We start from the raw sequence: 21,697 nt of genomic DNA on the forward strand, positions 1-21,697 counted from the left end.
CTTTCAAAAAATACCGGTAGGGTGAGTTAACCATGTATCGGACACATACCTTGGATCGGACAACTTTGGTTATAAATATACAAATAAAAGTGCATGCACTCGTGTGCTGTTTCTGATATTCCTGATTTAGAGCTAATGGACTTTATGATTATTAAGAATTTGACAGTCACATTGTCTAAGAAATAGAAATATAGGCATTGTAAAATGCTTCAAATACGCCATTTTTGAAAATTTAGTTAATATGAAGATTTTACGCTAAAGCAATATTTGAATGTAGTGCATTTGATTGGGAATTAGTGACAATGCACTCTCTGCATAAAATAATTAGAAAAAAGTAAGTTTTGAAACAAAATATTATTAAAATAAGTCCAAGAAATTTGAACAATTAATGTCAAGGTCATTTTTGCTCCATATGTTCATTTCACCATGGATTGGACACAAATTAACAATGCATCGGACAGTTTTCAGTGCAAGATTTCTTCTAATAATAAGGAAATTATGTGCCCATTCCTTGTGATATACTTTAAAAGTGAAGTAAAATTAATATTTAAAAAATAATTGATACATATAATTTCTTCAGACCACTTTAAATTCGAGTTTTACAGACACAGCCTTTTTAGTCCAAAGTTCCTGTAGGAGCTGGCACGATAAAGAACCCCTCGTGATGAATATTTCTTTAAACAGAAGCACTAGATTAAATTCTTTTATGTAGATTTGAGGATTTATATTAAAAGGAACCTGAATAGCAATTGAATGAATTTATTTTTCCGAACCTTTGTATTTTTGCATTAAAACCAGAAACTGTTATTTTTAATCTCTACTCAGTACTGTATAACTGTCCGATGCTTGATAAATATTGTCCGATCCATAGTGAAATAGTTCAACACTTCATTAATTTGCTTTATTTTCTACATTTTCAACAATTTAACAATAATTTCTCCAATAATTAAACAAGGGGAAAACCTGTGACTTTTAAAACAAGTTTTATTTATATTTAGACAATATTTGATGCATGAACAAAGGGAAAAACCCAAAGGTGTCCGATGCATGGTGAAATAACCCTAATTAAATTTTTTATTTTATTGGTTGTTGTTTCCTTTATTATTTATTACAAACATTTACTACAATGTGTAGTTAATGCATTGAGAAGTCCGTGCAACCTGAATGCCTCGATCGGAAAGCAACCAACCATAATTCTCTCAACCGGTTTATATACTCCAGTGGCAGTAGAGGAGCGATTGAAAATAATATGACGACCAAATGCTTTTATGAGTTCATGTCAGCTTTAAAATCAAAATCTTGATGAGTAGGGTGGGCCCGCAAAGGAAAACATTTTAATCAACTGAAATTGAAATGTTATCACGTATGATTATTCTTGTATGCAAGCATTTTGACATATTGCTTATTCTTTAAACTTGTTTAGTTTCTGGCCCCTGGACGATTCTTGGGCTTCCCAAGGGGTTCAGAGTTTTATGTACTAAGTTTATATCCCATATATAAACAATTGTTTAGAATCTTTTTTAGAACTGCAATGTTAAACATGAAATATGAATATAAATTTTTTTTTAAAAATTATCCTGTTAGAAAAGGGACGCAATTATAGATATAAGAATATCCAGGGGGACATTGGATTTTCATTTACAGGATGTACATATATTATACCACATTGTCCAGGTATTTTGTATTACGACTCCATTAAGGTGGATCTCTACACCAAATAAGTGTAGGAGATTTTTGTTGCATGCATTTGTTACCAATACTAGGCACAGTATTCAACAATAATATACCTCAAAATACAATACACTATTTTCTAGAGAATTTTTAAAATATCAGTCTGGTTCCAGATAACCGCTTATTTATCAAATTTTTAAACATTTCTGTTTTAAAATTCTTATGAAAGTGAAATGTTATTAAGTTTAGAAATGAAAAACAAAAAAATCATGGATGAAGTTTGTATGATTTTTATTGGAATCCACATAAATATGAAACTAAAATATAAAAAAATTCTGTTAAGGCAAACTGCTTGACAAAATCCCACAAAAACCTGAAAATATAAACAATATTCGTTGGTGAATGGGATAAAGAAAAGAAATTGAATGAAATTGAAAAATTAAAGGAAATACTTAATTATTGCAAAAATCTTGGTATGAAAGATCCTGTTTAAGAGTTGTCTTTCTTTATTTTACATGGTCTCAAATATCTTGGGATCAACTTTTTAATTAACAAAAATCACAAAGAAAAATTAAAAAAGGAACAAGTCTATGCTAAATATGTAGATATAAGATAAGTAGTGCTTATGATAATGTTTGAAGCTGAAAAATTATATTATTGATGAATGCATTATATATATTTAACTCTTCAGAACAAAATATTAGTAGTTAATTATATTATAAATTGCCTTTTACTTTTTTTATATACAATAGCAATTATAAACAACAACCATACGCATATTAATACATACATTAGATGTCCATAGTGATACACATGCATGTGTGGAAATGAAAAACATGCTCCTTTTCAGAATCCTGTCTTTCCCTCATTTTGCTTGCAAATCCGGGCTTCCACTGCTATTGCTACCTAGCTGTATCTATTTAAATCAAAATACATTAGTTTAATGTCAAAGTTTCAGTGAAAGTCTTTTACTGCAATTTTTTTTTTAATTTGGGAAGTTAGGATCAATTCAAGAGATCGTACTACGGTGCTTTCGTTTTATATTCATCATACATATATAGTTTAAATGAAAATTTGACATCTGCATACCTATATCGATAATCCGCCACATATGTATGATCGTCTGTTGCAGATGACATGACAAAAATGTATTGCCAATAGCAGCAGAGCAGGGAAACGGTATATTATTTAGAGTCCACGTTTTCCGTACAAAACAGCTGATAATCAATGTTAGTTAAAAGCTTTAAACAGGAGGAAAATTGACATATTTTCTAAGCGTTTTGGTGATTTCAGTCCTATCTCGTCTCCTTAGTTAGAAGAGTTCAATTAAACGGTGTATAGCTATTTTGTACCACGACATAATGTTATCAATCCGGAACACAATGGCGTTTCGAACGGAAGTCAGACATGTTTGTGACGATGTAGCCTTCCACCTTAAGCTGATTTTATCATGCCTCTTGTTTCCCATGCCGATGGGCCTCTTGTTTTTGTTGTCATGCATTGACAATTGAAGATTTTTACTTCTTCTTGAAAATTACTAGGCCAATTCTTTTAATCTGGCTTGAAGCAATTTTGGTGTAAGAGGAACATGAATTGTTAATTTTATGACTCTTGCCTCACAGGGGGCCTTTGGCCTGGGCCAACATTGTCAAAATTTGACCATTTTAAAAAATCTTCTTCTCTACTTCTGCACATCTGAGAGAAAAACTTTATTCATAGTTATGTAGATCAGGAAGCCCTAGCGCTCTCCTAAAATTGTAAATTTCATAGGGTAGGGGTTTTGACTCTAAGACGGGGCTAAAGTGTAATTGTTAATGTACATGTATATAACATGTCAACTTCGCTTGCCAAAGTTCCAATCTGCTCCCCATAAACCCTTGGCAGATCTCATAACGAAAACTCTGCAACAAGCTCTGTTTTATGATTGGCTGCAGCTGTTAGTTGCTGATCCATTCGTAACATTTAAAACAGGCGCTTGTAAATTTGTCAAGACTACAAAAGAAACACATATGTGATCTTAAGCGAAACATACAATGCTTTTAACAAGACTAGTTGTGACACAAGTCCTCGATTACAGTGCCTCCAAAATGTTGGTCTACCCAAATGCTTCTGGATAATGCTTTAAAAGGATCAATGAACTGTATTTTTTTTTTCAGTTTCTTCTGATCACAATATTTAGGATGATAATACCTGGTTTTATAACATGAATGCTTTCATATATCTTGGCGACTTTTCATTCCTGGTACCATCATCTCAAGCCACGGGTTTTGTGTCCATTCTATTTACACAAAACCCATGGCTTGAGACGAATTGTCCTGGTACAGGTCCCTTCAAACACTAAATAAAACATTCCTTGCTTTTTCTAGGTTATAACTTATTTATCGTATTTAATAGTATCGTAAATTCTGTTCTAAGATTCACCAGTCAACTTGTTTTCTAGTTGTATATATGCCGTTGCATGTATGTAACCTGTTATTTCATTTGATCAAAATGTGAATTTGCAAGGAGCGCAACTCAAGTTATTTGCTAGATAGCCCCACCGTATCATCAAGTTTTCATATAAGCTCTGCCAAGGGTTTATGGGGAGCGGAGTTGACCAAAAACCCTTGGCTAGCAAAGATGATACATTGTAATATGTATGATATTTAAAAATCTTCTTTTTATCTTCTGCTAATACTGCATGAAAATTGATTGCATATTTAAAAAGACAATAAAGCTCTCTGTGAAAATTGTTAATTTCATATCCCCCAGGGTTTTGACCCTAGGGTTGGGCTAAGAAAGTCATATAGTGTTAATGTTTGAACTGAATTGAAACCGACTGCTTATTAAGAAAGACCATAAAGCTGACTTCTTAAATTTTAAATTACATGACACCTAAGGCATGGGTTCTGGCTCCTGGGGGGGGGGGGGATCATTCTTCTATCATTAGAGTCTTGCACATTGCACTATTATTATCTGAGAGTTTTTCACCAAAATCAATGATTTCATATTCCTTGTTGCAATATTTTAGTAATTGTCTTTTTTTTAACAGCTAAATGATGCCCTTTGCTGTGGATGTCAAATTATAACAGCTTGTCTCAAAGGAAACAGTTCAGCTACCTGTGAATTTATGAAGGATCTCTGTGCTTGCTTAGTGCCTTTACTGAAATCCCCTCTTGGAGCACCAGAAGCCAGCAAAGTTTTCCTGAGCTTAGGTCAAGCAGTATTTGAGGACAACATGCTGGGTTTGTTTTTCTATAACAATTATAGCTCACTTATCATTTAATCATCAAGCATGCATTTAATTTGCATCAACTTTGAATGATTGTGAAAATGCATATTTTTGTTTACTTAATTTAAAAGTTACCTTTTTGCTGTAATTTATATTGCTGAATTTGATCTCTTTACAAAGATGTAAATTTTGATTAATAAAAAATATTTATTTTCCTGCCAAGAAAGTAATGCCTCCTTTTGAATATCAATCCATCACGAAGCATTGACTGCAAATTTTGTTCGAAAATAAGATTAATCAGTCCAAAACTAGCGCATGTTTTTATGCGTCGTAAATTGCAATTCTTTAACAGATAAGGAATTGTCCATCCAAATTTTTCAAGAGTGGGTGTTACAAACCTGCAGCTAACTTGCATGTAAATATTGTTTTACGGCTTAGCCTTTTTGTAAAAAAAAAATTTGTTTTTTATTGTCCATTGGCACCTATGATTATCACCATCTTTTAAAATTTTTGCATTTTAGGCAAGAAAGTAAGCTATATCGGTCTTAGACTGCTGGAACCAGCCTGTCCAGTCAATAAAGAATGGACTTGTATTACTGCCAAAGAACAGGCCATGCACATTGTACAGCTTTTGTGTGAAAAATCAGTGCCAGATTTATCTACCCCTGACAAAGAGACTGAACTGTTTGAGGCCTCAACCTTTGTGTTTATTTTCTACCTTTTGGGAGTTGTGTTACGGAATGCTGGGGAAGTCGTTGGTAGCGATGAGTTAACCATGTCTCGCGCCCTGAAGATGATCATCACTCATGCTGAGATGAGGAAAACCAAATCAGGAAACTTTGTGAGTATCAAATTGTAGTTAGTCTAGTTGAACTTATAATAAATAAAGAAATATATTTTCATAGAACAATAGAATTATTGTACCAAATATATAACAAATTGATTATCAAAATTGAACTGATAATGAATTTTACTTTCCAATATAGTCAATTTAAAAGCTAGAATTCGTTTTATGTGATTGTTTGATTTTTCCCATGTGTCAACTGAAATTGATTAATTTTGTTTATATACATTTGATAAGAAATATGTCTTCATTTTATTCAATAGTCCAACCCTGAATTGCTGCCTCACTGTGACATCCTGAGAACCCTTCTTCAAGTTGTTGGCACCTCCTCTTCCTCCAAAATTCAGCAGCTGGCCAGCACTGCTCTAGTGGAGGTGGCAGAGTCCATCTCAGGGAAAGAGGGGTGTGGCAGAGCTACAGAAAAAGATATAGAAGTTTTGCTGGAAGCTCTGAAATTACCAAGTGCTATGTCTAGAGATTCGGCTCTGCAGGTATATTTTCAATGCAGCACTCTTTTCGTATTTTCTACTCATTTTAAGAGGGAGCAATTTGTTCAAATGTGAACCTGCTAAATCTACATGAATATGTAATGTTCACAGTACTTGTTAATATGTTATGCAAAGAGATATCTTTCATTTTTTAGTTAACCTACATGTACTTGTATATTTACATGTATTTATGTACAGACCCTGAAACTGATACTACACCTCTAAAATGAACCGTACAGTGCAAGAAACGAACCGTACCGCTCACAAAACGAACTATACCGTTCACAAAGCGAACTGTATCATTAAAAAAGCATACTGAACCGAACCGTGCACCTGGTGTAGTAGCACATTTCAGGGTGTGTACTATCATTGGGAGAGGTAATGACATCATGAATGATCTTGTATACATGCTCAGACAGTTTCCTAGGTTGTTTAAGGTCTTTGTAAAATCTGGCTATTTCAGGCACTTCTTCGTCTGGCTGATGTCCTGCCAAACATTAATGATGACCTTGACCTTGGACTACAGATAGCACAGAGGGTCTGGGTGGTCAACTTTGATGAGGATGAAAATATCAGACAGATAGCCGAAATGTAAGTCCTTTGCATATAGTGATCGGACTGTTTTCATTAGGTGACCTTATTACTTGTCTGTATATGTATCTTTATTCATGCATGTACATGTATCACTATCAATTATTTCTTTGTGTTACATAGTTTGAGAGAGAAGCTGAAGCTGAAAGAGCCGTATGAAGATCTGTGCTTGCCTCTGATTGATGATGTCATCCACCCGGAGAAGACAGTCAGGAAGGCAGCCGCTAAAGCCCTGGAGAGGACCATCAGCTGCCACCCAGAGTTCATCACCACCACCATACAACAACTTAAAGAGAAATACGAGGAGAAGCTCTTTGTAAGAATGATGGTTTTGATTAATAATACTATCATTAAAACAGTCCCAATATTTATATGCAGTTTGTTAATAAATGTTGATATAATTGGTAGTCCATGTAGAAAGTAACTGTTACTGTCTTTTTTTCTGAAAGGTTATTCAGTTGTTTAGATGTTTATGATTGTGAAGGCAGCTAAAAAATTTAAGTACAAAAAAATATTTCTTCATTTTGGGAAGGGGTACAAAAAGTTGTGGAGGATAACACGTGCTGATTTAATGCTTAAGGCAAAAACAGACTGCTTTAGTTGCACAAGCTGTTGAAATAGATGTACAAGTAAGAATGTTTTGTTTTTTTGTTTTAGATGCCTCCTCCTATACTTGACTCATTTGGGAGACAGGTTGGGGAGCCTCCATTGGATGAGTGGGAGGCCCGCAGTGGGGTTGCCCTGGCTCTGGAAAAGATCTCCCCACTTCTGCCTGCTGACCAGATAGAGGAACTGTTCTCCTTCTATGTACCCCATGCACTAGGAGACAGGTCAGCTGAGGTCAGGACGCATATGAGAGATGCTGCCTTAGCAACTGTGACAGCTCATGGAAAGGTGAGCATGCTGAATTCTTCAGTTGTGTTTTAAATAAATCAAAATAAGAAAAACAAATAATCTACAGTAGTTATCATGAACACGCATAGAATTTGTTGTGTACCATATTTTAATTCTTTTGCTGCTCTAAGTTGATATTTAATTTGTTTTGGATAAGATTTTTATGTACATGTGTGTTATGTTGTTTTGAATGTTCAGATTAAACTGATAAGTATATATACATTATATTAGTATTTTTATTCAATGAATTTACGATCAATTATTTCAACCATTTCAAAAGGAATTGCTTTGATTGATCTATACAGTAAAACTCGGTTATAGCGAAGTCCTAGGGACCAATGGATTTACTTCGTTATATCTGTAATTCGTTATATCCATATAATGAATTCGTAATAATTACTATAGCGAATTTACTATACACAATCATATTTTCTTTTACTAGACTACAATTTTTGCTAATTGAGATTTAGAATGAAAATACATTCTTTTGGAACCTTTGATAACCAGATTGTAAATTGAAGAATTTATGTGAAAAAAGAATTCATTCAAACTATTATGTTAAATGTTAGAGCAAACTTTTAAAACTCTGAAAGAAATTCAGTATAGAAGTGTTAAATTTTGTCATTATTCACCTTTACGGGACTCAAAATCTGTTCGTTATATTCGAATTCCATATATCCATAATATTTTGCAAAGATTTGTTAAGAATTTTACCGGGGACTCGAAAACACTTCGCTATATCCGAGATTTCGTTATATCCATGTTTGAACTAAACAAGTTTTACTGTACATTTATTTTGTAGGAGAATGTCAGCATCCTTTTGCCCGTGTTTGAGAACTGCTTAAGTAATGCCCCAGACACGGCCAGTTTTGATGCAGTGCGACAGAGCATAGTTATTTTGATGGGATCCCTGGCCAAACATTTAGACAAAGACAACCCCAAAATCAAGCCCATCGTGGCTCAGTTGATTGGAGCTCTGTCTACACCATCTCAGGAGGTATTCCTTAGCTCTAAATGTCCATATCAAGCATATACAAATTGGTAGCTGATTAAGTCAAATTGTTTTACCTTAGTTTTACAATGAGGACATTTGTTTTGCTCTGTGCATTTGTGGAAACACGGTCACTGTTGTGTTTCTGTTTGGATGAAGTGAAAATGGCGGCACCGTTTGTTTCTTGATAAGTTTTCATGTTATTTAAGGCTTGCATTGTTTACTTTTACATTAAAAAGATCATCAAATCTATTTAATAGCATATTAAATCTTTAAATTTCTACGAGGTTTATGTGAAAATTAGGTAATAAGCAGTTTATGTCAATTAATTGTGAACAACAGAACATGTTTGGATGGCCTTGTTTTTCCAAATAGCAACGATATCTAGGACTGACTAAGAGTTCAAACAGTTCTTTTAATTATCCCTTCGCGAATGGGATTTAGCATCGCTACTGTGCAATATACATGCCCTCACTGCAAAGCATACTTTCAATGAAGATCATCATGAGATAGACATTTGAAGTCACATTTGGTAAAAAAATAAACATACACATTGAAAAATTTGTGCATTAAGTCAACAAAACTTTATATACCATAATTTAAAGAGATTTTTATAATTATACTTTTGTGTTAAATACTAACACGGGCTATGTACTTTTTCTGCAATATTGCCACCTTCATTTTCCGCATGAGTCACCAAAGAAAGCATTTTACTGTTTTAATAAACTAAATTATAATTAGTATGGTACCCACCCCCGCCACAGCGTTTTCACTTCGTTTTGGGTATATTATTCGTTCACTTTCTCCGCATGCAATGTAATTAAAAGCATATGTCCTCTTCGTAAGCATTAACTTTTGTGTTTTGTCATTGCAGTGAAAAAGAACTAAATATTGAGAATGAAATTTAAACAAAAATGCTCATTGTTGTACCAAATTATGAACAGAATTACAATATACATTGGATGAAATCAAAGCAATGTAAAATAGCGGTATATTGTGTAATCAATTTTATTATTTTAGTTCATTAATTGAAGAAATCAACAAAACTTCTTGATCAGTAGAATACATAGATACATATCTATCATTTTGATTTTCTGGTGAGAATTATAATTAAATAAATGTACATATACAGTAGTTGGCCATAGATGAGTTCGCAAAATGGTGGGGTTTACTCAGGTCTTGTCATCATTTGAATTTTTTGGATCAACTATTTCTAACACCAGAATAAATATGACTAAGCAGACATCAATGGTACTTTGTATTATATTTCACTGGTGATAGTATTAAGGAATCATTCTTTGGATATTATGAGATGATAATTTCACTTCGGGCTTTATTAGATTTGATCACGCCCCGCTTAAAATTATCACCTCATAATACTCAAAGAATGATTCCTTATTCGTTAAATAAATCAATTCTTTATCAATTTTATACTAAGTATAGCATTTTATCAGAGGAAAAAAAAACATGATTGTCAACATAAATGAACTTAGTCATCCTGTTTTAGTCCCCTTCGAACATGTGGAAATATTTTGGTTTCATAGCGTTTGTGAAACTGTCGGACAGGAAAGAAAAATTTAGCATCTGTATATTAAGTTCTTTGGCCTGACTTTTGATACATCTTTTGCAATCTGTGTAATTGAATGGTCCACTATTTTTTTAAAAGATGTATATTCGGTTGCACACCGATAAAAGGCAAACTACTCCATTCTTGTCTAAAATATCAAAAATAATGTATCTTTAAATTATTCAAACTGTACCATTTGCACAATTTATATTTTAGCATCCAAACCGGAATAATTTATTTTATCCAAACCATACTACTTATTTAGCAGGTGCATGAAGTTATTGCTATTTTTATGCATATTAATGTTACAGTATTAAAAAGACATTGGTTAGATTTCATTTGGTTAGTGTATTGTTTTAAATTAATTTTGGCTGCTTCAGATTTTTAGTATGTGTTATATTATCTACGTAATCTCAAATAGTTCTTGGTTTTTGAGTTTAAATGACACGTTAATGATTGATATTCGTACAAATAAATATTTTTTATTTACGGTGAACAAAAATAACAGACACTTTTTTCAACTGCAAAACCTTTAGAAAAATATGAATGACAATTACGATATTTAATTATCCCCTCGCGCAACTTGTTGCGAAGGGGATATAGCATCGCTACCGTGCGTGTGTGTGTTTGTATGTGTGTGCCCTCCATTTCAATTTTCTAGTAAATTAAATTAAACCTTCCAATAGAATAACCTCAACCTTTACATAAATATGCCTCATTGTAAAAGATTAAAACAAATGCAATGTCATATTAATTGGTCAAATTTTGATGCAAAAACTTAGATAAAATTACACCATGGTAAAGGGGGGGGGGCATACATTATGACAAAATTCGTTCAAAACTAAAAATATTTATCATAGATTGCACACTTCTGTAAAATAATTAACAAATAAAAAATGCATGTGCCTTTCCAAACCATTATTACTATTACAAATTATTATTTTATTAAATCAATGTTATAATCAATTTTGTATACGAGTTATCAATCGAAATTTCTGAGTAAGAGTTATCAATCTTCTGCTTCACTTCTTTGAAACCAAAGTGAAAGTAAGCAGTTCATATCAACAACTTGATATTTTTTGGATTTAGATCTAGTACAGGTAAAGAAAATGTAGTTTTTGCAGTAATGGAGGGTTAGTAGAATGTGGTCTTCTCATTAACATAACTATATATTGCTAAATAATGCATCCCTACACACAATAACTCATGTCGCGAGGGGATGCTCCGCTTAGCGGTGCCCTTGTTTGATATTTACCTCATTGTTGATAGAAAAAAGAACACAACACTCATTAATTTTTCAATGGATACGCCATTTTCACATTATTCAAACATGTCACTACCATCGCAGATACATAACAGTGATGGTTCTATTTGGGTTTGTTATTTTTAGGTACAAGAAGCAGTAGCTAACTGCCTACCTCCCTTGGTGCCAGGAATTAAGCAGAATGCCCCTGAATTAGTCCAGAAGTTGCTGCACCTTCTGCTGGAGTCTGACAACTATGGAGAGAGAAGGGGGGCAGCCTATGGTCTGGCCGGCCTGGTCCGGGGGCTGGGAATCACTGCCCTCAAACAGCTGGAAATCATGTCCACCCTGGAGCAGGCTGTCAAAGACAAGAAGAACCCCCGCAGAAAGGAGGGTCTGTAGACTTTAAAAAATTGGTTGAAAGTTCAGATTAAAATTTTGATCTTAAATTATTTTTAAATGAGCATTAATTTCAAACAAAATGTATGAAAGCTTTGCCTCCTGTTATTATGAATATTTACTAGTTTGTACTTTGTGAGTCCCTAATTACGTATTCTTTACATATGTGTGGGAACAGGTGCTTTGTTTGCCTATGAAATGCTTTGTACTATGCTGGGGAAGCTGTTTGAGCCATATGTGGTTCACATTCTACCACATCTGCTTCTTTGCTTTGGAGACAACAGTCCCTACGTCAGACAGGTGAGTCTATGTAAACTAGGGCTGCTGCCATACAAAATTTGAATCGGGGAAATTATTGTTATCTCTTTTAAAGAGGTTCGTTCCTCTGTTTTTAGGTAGCCATTTTGGGTCACCTCTATTCTAAAAATTATGCATCATGTATTGATTCTACTTATAAATTCAAATTTTATAATGCCAATTAAACTATTTTAAATAAAATAGTTATGGAAAAATTACATATTTGCAGAGTTTAGTATGGGACTATATTTTGTGGCGGAAGGTTTTTAAGAAGAAAATGAACATTTTTCATAACTCAGTTGTTTAAGAGTACCGTCACTTTAGCTTTCTTATTTTCAGTCCAAACAAAATTTTCAGATAATTTTACATTTTTTCAATATTTCTATCGACACATATTGGCAAATTTAACTTATATTTCATAAAAGTCAAGGAAAAATGAATCCCTATTTTTGCCTAAAATCAGCTTATTTCATGCCATATCTCAAATTTTACATAATAGACCCATACTTTTTGTTTTATTTTCTGAAATTTTAAGATTTTTCTGACAAGTTTATCATAATTTGAGAAAAAGTTTGAGACTTTAAAATTATTTCATTACATGTTGAATTGGTAATGGATAAAAATAGCGTTTTATCAGTGCAAAAAGGTCAAAATATCAATTAGGTGACGGAATTGTAACATTTTATCTTTATGATTATATATAATTTTAATTTTATTTATTTCAAATAGTATAAATTTGTATTTGGTGCCATGGTTCATTCCAATAATAAAATATAGAGGGAAAAGTGATGTATGTGCAATCTGCACTTTCAGTGCAGAAAGGTCATATTAAATACACCGTCGCGCCAAGTGAAGCATATAGACCCCTAAATTTTGTTTTGAATTTTGGTTAAGCTTTGTGTGTAGATTTTTAAAAAATACTTTAGGAAGAAACTTTAAGACTTTTGATCGCAGGATCCAACGTCCTTAATTGATGTTTTAATATTTTTAATGTAGTAAAGGTTACCATGAAATGATTTCATAAAAAAACTTGTCTAGTGCATGTCAAGTGCATATGTAATGTGATTTTGGATTTTGTTTTCAGGCAGCAGATGATACAGCCAAAGCTGTGATGAGCATGCTCACTGCTCATGGAGTGAAACTTGTTCTTCCTTCATTGTTGAGAGGTTTGGAAGAGGATTCATGGAGAACAAAGACAGGTTTGTAACATTCTCTAAAATCAGCCATTTGTTAGACCACATTTCATTGTTTGTTTACTACACAATTTACATTTTACTAAACAGGGGCTGTGGAGTTGTTAGGAGCCATGGCATTTTGTGCTCCTAAGCAGTTATCAGCATGTCTTCCCAGTATTGTACCAAAGATCTCAGAGGTTTTGACTGACTCTCACGCTAAAGTACAGAAAGCTGGGGGACAGGCCCTCAAGCAGATTGGAAAGGTCATCAGGAATCCAGAAATCCAAGGTCAGGAGATAAAACTGCGTAACTTGAAAATGTAGAGAAGTGAATTTACATTTACTGTAAATTCTTGTGTATTGCACGCTCCTTTGTATAATACCCCCCCCCCCCCTCCCAAGTTGGGTGTAAAATGCTAAAATAAAACGCTGTTCCTATGTATAAAACGCACCCCAAAAACTAAGAAATTTTTAAACTAGGTTTTTTTAAAAAAAACATTGATGTGCATGCGTTATTAATGTATTAAAAGTGCTTATAAAAGTAATAACGTTTGCAGATCTAAACCATAACAACAACCATACCTGTTAACCTTTCAAAGCTGCTATGTGGGAGAATCTCCCCCTTACCAACTTGGCTAAGGGGGAGATTTTGCGTAAACGACTTTTTTTCACGTGAAATGCAAATATAAATTAAAAATACTGTTAGATACCTTATTTTACCATTGTAATTAATGCATTTGCAATCATTTTAAATTTTCTTATTCCTATGACTACCAGTGTGCAATTACAATTTGTGTTGCTGTACATGTTCAGAAAACTATTATTTTGTTTGCATGGTACTATACAAGAAGTCAAATAGTGCCACTTTTTATATTAAGTCTTCTTATTGTTCAGTATTGAACCATCACTGCATGCTAACATCTAGGGTAAACACAGAAAATTTATTTTGCGTATTTTGAATTTGCAGTGAAACCCAGTTAAGAAAATACTAGTAAATAATATTCATTAAAATTATTTTTTGCCTTATATATAGGATAGATTTTTAATTCACAAAACAACATGTATTTCTCCAGTATCATTTAAAAATGATCTCTGTTGTAATATCTATAGCATCCCTGTAATTCATAGTACCGGTACTATAAACCTTAAAAACTCTTGTGAAATGCTTTTTTATCGGTAGCTTGTATAAACACTCAGTGTTCCTAACTCACTTTGATTTTTACCGAGGTGTTGGCCAGACTGAATTAGTCACGACTCACTGCACGTGGCTTGGGTGCTTTACCTGTGCACCTGTTAAGTGACACCACTGGCTGTGTATTGTTTTCTTTGGTGTTACAGAGTAAAATCAAGATGTTTTAAGCTTTCACTTATTTTTTTTTATAGGGCCTATGCATAACTAAATACGTAGTCATAAAAAGTAAATTGGACTATAACATGTCATACTATGATCACGGTAGACAGTACTTGGATGAATTTTGATATATTCAAACTACACAGCAGCTTTTTGAGCTTAAAATCAGAGAAAAACCCGCAGTGGTTGTTGAAATTTGCATGTAAAGATTCAGAAGTTTGGGGAGGGGGGGGTATGGGGAAGACAAATACGATTGATGGATAAATTTGTCTCCCGCACGGGAGATAGGTTGGATCAGGGAGATCTTAGATTTTTAGGCCGTTTTGCGGGAGTCTCCCGCGCAATACGGGAGGGTTAAAATCAAATACAGTTAATGTATTCCTTTATTTCTAAGAATTATTTAGATCTAATCCTGCAGAAATGAGGTCATGGCGCACTGTCATAATTTGTGTTATATGTCAACAATAAACCATATTATGTTGAAAGTAATATCTCTATAAATTGGGCTTAAAACCAAATAATATTGGTTTACCTTTAATTATGAATTGGCATTCTATGTACCAAATAATGACAGGATATACAGTTTTCATGGCTCAAAGTAGACTTTTGGACAAAGTCGCCAAATGGCAACTTACTTTGAATTTAACTTGCCATTTTCAAATTCAGGTCACTAGAAGTAAAACTTTATGTAGCATTAAGATATCTGTATATTTTCTCTCTGATATTAAATATACTGTAGAAAATAATAAAAGAAGTGTATTGTTGAAAAGGTTTTTATCTATTGCACGTTTCACGCCTGGCAAACAAAAATTTCTAAAGAATAAAACAGTTACTATATAACTCTTTGCGATAAAAAAGTCCAGCATTTTGAATGTTGGATTTGAACTGTTAAAATCAACTGTTAAAAATGACTGTTGACCGGTTACGTCACGTTCCGCGAAAACATGGTATTAATTATAAGGGGTATAACAAAACAATTGTTGACTGTGTCTCTGCAACAGTTGGTCTTTCGGACCGGCTTGCAAACTGTTGCCCGCAGCCTTCGGCCTTGGGCAACAGTTTACGAGCCGGTCCGACAGATCAACTGTTGCCCTCGACCCCAGTCAACAACTGTATGCTGTTACAGTCACACATATTTTAAGCGGCCACTTGTGGGACAATGACAAACTGGCCGCTTAAGACAGGTGGCCTCTTATTCCAGGTTTCAAATTAATGAAGAAAAAAAAACCCACCGAGTTTATTCATTTTGGCTCTATTGCACAGATTTATTAATAGCATCATTCTGTAATGGCGACGGAGATGGTGAATGCACAGCTCGGATTGCTGAACAAACAGTTTATATTAATTCCAAATGGCCGTTTTAATATAATTTATCTATCAAGGGATTAAGAGTAAAATATTTTTTGCTAAATTCGCCCAAACAATAATTGTAAATTAACTAAATGCGGTAAACAATCAGAAGTTGTGTTTCCGTACAAAGGCTTTGTACTGAACTACGATAGCCAATGTTTAACCTCTAAGAAAGTGTCAAAATTCTATTGGAGTGTGTAATAAGCACCCCTTTAATTCTCTGAAAGGAATTTTCCAGAAAAAATGTGCATATTATCGGCAAATTGCTGTACATTTTAAGCTCAAGACTGGCCATTTAATAACTTTGTAATGAAGTATGTAAGTACAGTATGATGTAATAAGTATTCGTAGAAAATGGTGGCGTGTTTATATCACGCTTCGCATCGTTACATTGCAAGGGGGATAAAATGGGTTATAATTAGAATTGGGATTTCGGTAGTTATTTATGGTATTCTGTCATCGATGACATTTTATACGTCACTTGATTTTTTTTTTCGTCTGCATTTGTAAACAAATCTCAGACATTGAAAGTAAAATGGGTCGCAGAGGAAAAGAACTAAGCAATGATGTAAAAGAAATCGCTCAGAAATTATTTGAAGCAGGTAAAACCATCAATTATGTGTCAAATACGTTGCATATACCAAGATCTACTGTTGGGAGCTTAAAAAAGGGTATTGAACATCGGGGCTCGATAGAAATCACCCCTGAAGAGAAAGGACCCCCTCCATGACAGCAAGGGACTATAGAAAGTTAGAGCGGTTAGTAAAAGTTAACAGAAGAGACAGTTTACAAGACATTACATCAAAATTCAATGAGAAAAGGGAAATACCAATATCAAAACGTACTTAATTTGCAGTTTCATTTAATTACATAAAAATGGGTAGGCCTACAGAAGATCAGTTTCAAAGAAGAAAGTAGTTGTTAAAGATGTGAATCGTCAGAAACTTTTGTCTTGGTGCCGTGAAAAGTGACAACTGACTGTACTACAGTAGAGAGTTACTGGGAGAAAGTGATCTTCTCAGACGAATCTAAGATAGGGGTGGGGCAAGATTCTCGTGTATATGTGTGGAGAAAGAGAGGCGAGGGCTGGAGACCCGATTTGGAGAGGGCATGGAAAACCAAGCCATGTTACGAAGTGATGGTCTGGGGATGTCTCACATGCATCGAGTCTGCACTATTTCTGCAGTAGACGGTAACATTAATGCATATAAATATCAGCAGATACTAGACGACAATTTGTGGTCCGTTTTAGCCCATCATTTTCCGACTGGAAACTACGTTTTCCAAGACGACAATGCCCCGGTGCAAAGTGCGCATTTTACCCAAGATTATTTACACAGAAATGGCATAAGAATAATGAGCTGGTCGGCACATAGCCCTGACATCATCATCATTGAAAATGTTTGACTTTTGATTAAAAGAAAACTTCAGGGAAGATTTCAGAGAATAGAAAACAAAGAAGACGTGGTGTATGAAATCCAGCGCATCTGGACTGAGATCACGTCTGAATATATAAAAAGCCTAATATCAGACAAGTCCTCTGCTATTACAAAGTGTTATTCGACTGAAAGGTCATCTTACAAAGTATATAGTAAGTTTTAGCTATTAAAAATATTTTTAAACATGAAAACTGAAGTTTGAAGAGTGACCTAATTCCGTCGCGAATGTAAACACGCCACCATTTTGTATGAATACTTATTGCATCATACTGTACATGTAGATATATAAACAACACAAAACAGGTATTATAATCAATTATCTCATTAAATCTCAGTAGACTTCAAATTACACACTCAATTATTTGTCATTAACTCATTATCAGCTGTCAAGTTTTGCTTCTTTTGATACGGGGTCACATGTCAGAGTCAGAAGTCATGTGACAAAATGGCCGTTGAAAACAGGTATGTTGAAACCACGGGACCTAAAAACGCTGGCCGCGTTAGACAGGTGGCCGCTTAAAGCAGTTAAAATATAGTGAAAAACTAAACGGGCGGGATTGAAACTGGCCGCTCATGGGGAGTGGCCGCTGATTAAAGGTGGCCGTAACAGCAGGTGCGACTGTATTTAATATTACTATTATGAAAAATATATGATAGACAGCCATATTGTATTCATATTTTTTAATTGACCCTTGTAGTTTTAGTGAGTTACACATATCATTATGATGGTTGTTAGAAAAGTTTGGGGACAATAGTGATTGTAAGCAGACTATTCGCATGATACCAGGGAAACTTTTCAGATTTAAACTTGATGTGTTTTCTAGGAAATATGTAAAGATCTAGTTGGTTAAATGCACGATAAAAAATATACATCATTCTTAATTTTTATGATAAGATATGCTTCATGGAGCATGTAAGCTTTTTATTTTTTATATTTTGTACATATTTTTCCTTATTGAAGAAAATGTACCGTTTAAAAATTCACGATATTTCATAACACGTCACCGTAATTTATAAAGCTCAGTTTGTAAAAGTTTCAATTAAATTGAAGAATGTTTTACTGTTTTATCGCCGAATATGGATGACCAACGCTTGAAAATTGAGTAAAAAACATTAAGGTGATTGACATCTTGGAGCACCGGGCCGTCATTATATTCTGTGTGCAAGCAGGAACATCTCCGATGGAGACCAAAATGTTCTTGGATGCTACCAAAGATGGGCCACATATGTCCATATTTATAAACAAGCTTACCTTTCGAATAATAGGTATAAAGATGGATGAACTGAACAGATATATATTGAGCACCCTACCCCCATACAACACGGATCAATGCACTTATTGATTTTGCTTTATTTTCTTATCTAAAGTCAAAACAGAGATTTTTGAACCTGAATTGATCCACAAAATGTCACAAAAGACATTATTATATATGAAAACTTGACAAATAATGGTATATAGGAGCATTTTATAAATGGATTAAATGACATGAAAATTGTGTGGAACTGAAAGGTGTTTACTTTGAAAAAGAGTGACAGGTTTGCTTTTAGCTCACAAGTGAGCTTTTCTGATCACAGCTTGTCCGTCCGTCTGTCCATCTGTCTATAAATTTTCACTTTTTATACTTCTTCTCTTAAACCACTTGGCCAATTTCAACCAAATTTGGCACAAAGCATCCATATGGAAAGGTGATTATAAATTGCAGAAATGAAAGGCCAATCTTTATTTAAAACGGAGAAAACATCAAAACTGTAGAAAAAGGGGGGTGCATTTTTAAAAAAACTTCTTCTCAAGAACTACTGAGTCAAATTCAATGTGATTTAGCATAAATAATCCTTATGGAAAGGAATATATAAATCACAAAAAATGATGGGCTAATTCTGTTTCAAATTTAGGTAAATTACGAAAATAAAAATAAAGAGATAATAACGGTCAATCAGTTTATAACTTCATGTTTGGTATTTCATATCGAAAACGAAAGTTCTATGTTTGAAGCAGCCATGTTTGACCCATGACAAACGGGTCAAACTGACAAATATGAATTTGCTTGTTGTGCAACAGTTTACATGCAAAGGGATACTTGAAACATGCAAAATATATTTGTGCCGATCTTGTGAAGTAAACTGAGGTTAAATATTCCAATGCGTTGACATTTTAACTTGTGACGGTGGTTTTATAGCTTGTTTTGATTTTTGTTTAATTTTCATTAATTGAGCTTTTTAACTTGAGGGGAACTATCGCCTGTATTTTGGAATTTTTAGGTATCGAATCCAATATAGACTTCGGTAAATCATAAAGCTGATTGTTTACCAGTGCAAATTGAGTAAAAACTGATGCACTAACAATATACTGTGGAATCATTTGATTTCGTGGTGGCTTAATTTTCGTGGAATTCGTCGGTACCTCTCATCCACAAATTAACATCCTCCACGAACTGATAAATTAGGGTAACAGAATCATATTTCCTTTTGAAGGTATAAGAAAATACACGAAATTACTCTCCCCACGAACCTGTAAAATTTAAGCAATCTACGAAAATTGGCTCCCACGAATTTTAATGATTCCACAGTATTATATTATAAATACTATACAGCCTATTGGTAATTCGGTACGATCTCTATGTAATGGTTGATTAATGCAACGTGTTAAGATGCTCAGCATTTTCAGTCGAAATGGAGATTGTTTTCACTGCTAGAAATATATAGGTATATATATATTATTTATGAAAAATAAATTGTGCTCTTTCTTTGTTTTAATGCATTTGTCTTCTGTTTTAATTGTTTACCATTTTCTTTTTACTTACCATATTTGAGTGTCAAGTTTCAAATTATAAGCAAGATACAGAGCTTTGCTCACAGAGCTGAGGCCATGCTTTTGTTCATTTACATTTTAAATGCTGAATAGGAAATACCAAGTTTAAAAATCTTAAGTTGAATGTAATAAACCTAGCAGAATTGTGAGCTCTGTATCTTGCTTATAATTCTATGATTGATGCTGAAATTTTGATTGATCACTAGAAATGTCTCCCTAAACGTTAAATACTTGTACAGAAAAGTTAAAAGGATGATATGCTGTAGCTACTTTCTGGGGCCCCCTCCTTACAATGAATTATATGAAATCTACACCAACTTTGATGGTTTTTTTAGACACAATTAAATAAAAACGACCTCTTTAAAACAGTTTAAAACATTACTATTACGGGGATAAATGTATTATCGCTATTCTTAAGAAAATATTACAGCAGGAAATCATCTTGATTTGTAGCCATTTGTTCAGCTGTTTTTTTAATAAAGATGAAAATAAAGGATGGGCCTTAGTAAAATAGAATGATATGCCTGTCAATACATTGCAGTCGGAAGCTAATTGGTGGGGGGGGGGGGGGGGGGGGCTAGACCTTATCAGAAATCTTGACAAGCAAAAAAAATAGAAGGATTTTGAGTATGACTATGTCTAACTCTGCAAAAAAAAGGGGGTACATCCCCGGTTCCGACATTAATTAATGCATTAATTACTGTATTTTCCCGACTAATCGTCGAATTGCTCATTTTAGCAAAAAATTTAACAAAATCCTACAATACTTCCATTCAGACCATACGTCGATCTATCACTTCAAAATGGCGTATAAAACTGCAGTAACATTATCAGTGTATGATGCCACGATGTCCCCGATTTTGCTACCAATTATTATTAATGATTAACATTTAAACAATTACACTTTAAACATATGCATCATATTTTCAAATACCGGCAATATCTACAAAGTCGCTTGCATTTTAAACAATTCCCGATATCGTGTGTTAAGCAAAACTAAACTTACTTTGTCAGAAATATTTTGTACCCATGCATTAAAATAATTATCCACTATGACCATCGCCAGTGTATTCGCCATTACGTAACCAGCCACCTGTTGACTCGGCGCGTGGTCAATGTTTGTTTAACAATTTCCGGTGTCAGAGGCATGAACCTGTCTCGTGTCGGACTTTAAAGGGGGATCTCAAGTGCAGAAAGCTTAGCAATTACTATGATTTGATGAAACTTGTTTACTTTGTATCCAGTAATGCAGTTACACGCTATTTTTTTACCTAGACACTGTTAGAAATAGATCGATCATTTGTACGACTTGAAAATGACGATATATACGACATACATACGTTTCCTAAAAATTTTATTTAACAATAATCAGAGATTT

At 33.8% G+C, this 21,697-nt stretch overlaps 1 protein-coding gene and 1 long non-coding RNA gene across 3 annotated transcripts in view; one reads left to right on the top strand and one right to left on the bottom strand.

The window, feature by feature from the left end:
* Positions 1-21,697, top strand: part of LOC105324846 (stalled ribosome sensor GCN1) — a 173,096-nt gene that overhangs the window by 112,991 nt on the left and 38,408 nt on the right. Inside the window, exons 23-33 of the mRNA XM_034481722.2 lie at positions 4,703-4,895; positions 5,404-5,723; positions 5,990-6,217; positions 6,678-6,805; positions 6,929-7,121; positions 7,463-7,699; positions 8,502-8,696; positions 11,648-11,894; positions 12,078-12,199; positions 13,281-13,395; positions 13,480-13,659. Of these exons, the coding sequence (XP_034337613.2) occupies positions 4,703-4,895; positions 5,404-5,723; positions 5,990-6,217; positions 6,678-6,805; positions 6,929-7,121; positions 7,463-7,699; positions 8,502-8,696; positions 11,648-11,894; positions 12,078-12,199; positions 13,281-13,395; positions 13,480-13,659 (2,158 nt within the window). The remainder of the gene's footprint in view (positions 1-4,702; positions 4,896-5,403; positions 5,724-5,989; positions 6,218-6,677; positions 6,806-6,928; positions 7,122-7,462; positions 7,700-8,501; positions 8,697-11,647; positions 11,895-12,077; positions 12,200-13,280; positions 13,396-13,479; positions 13,660-21,697) is intronic.
* LOC117692763 (uncharacterized) lies at positions 1,946-3,107 on the bottom strand. Of its 2 annotated transcripts, XR_004604089.2 has the most exons (3): positions 2,761-2,929; positions 2,462-2,587; positions 1,946-2,044 (listed from the first exon to the last, which is right to left on the bottom strand). It is a non-coding gene; the product is annotated as an uncharacterized lncRNA (long non-coding RNA). The 2 variants fall into 2 exon arrangements; XR_010711977.1 differs by having other exon boundaries at positions 1,946-2,587; positions 2,761-3,107.

Source organism: Magallana gigas, chromosome 3, assembly GCF_963853765.1.
Source record: "Magallana gigas chromosome 3, xbMagGiga1.1, whole genome shotgun sequence".
Taxonomy (NCBI): Eukaryota; Metazoa; Mollusca; class Bivalvia; order Ostreida; family Ostreidae; genus Magallana; species Magallana gigas.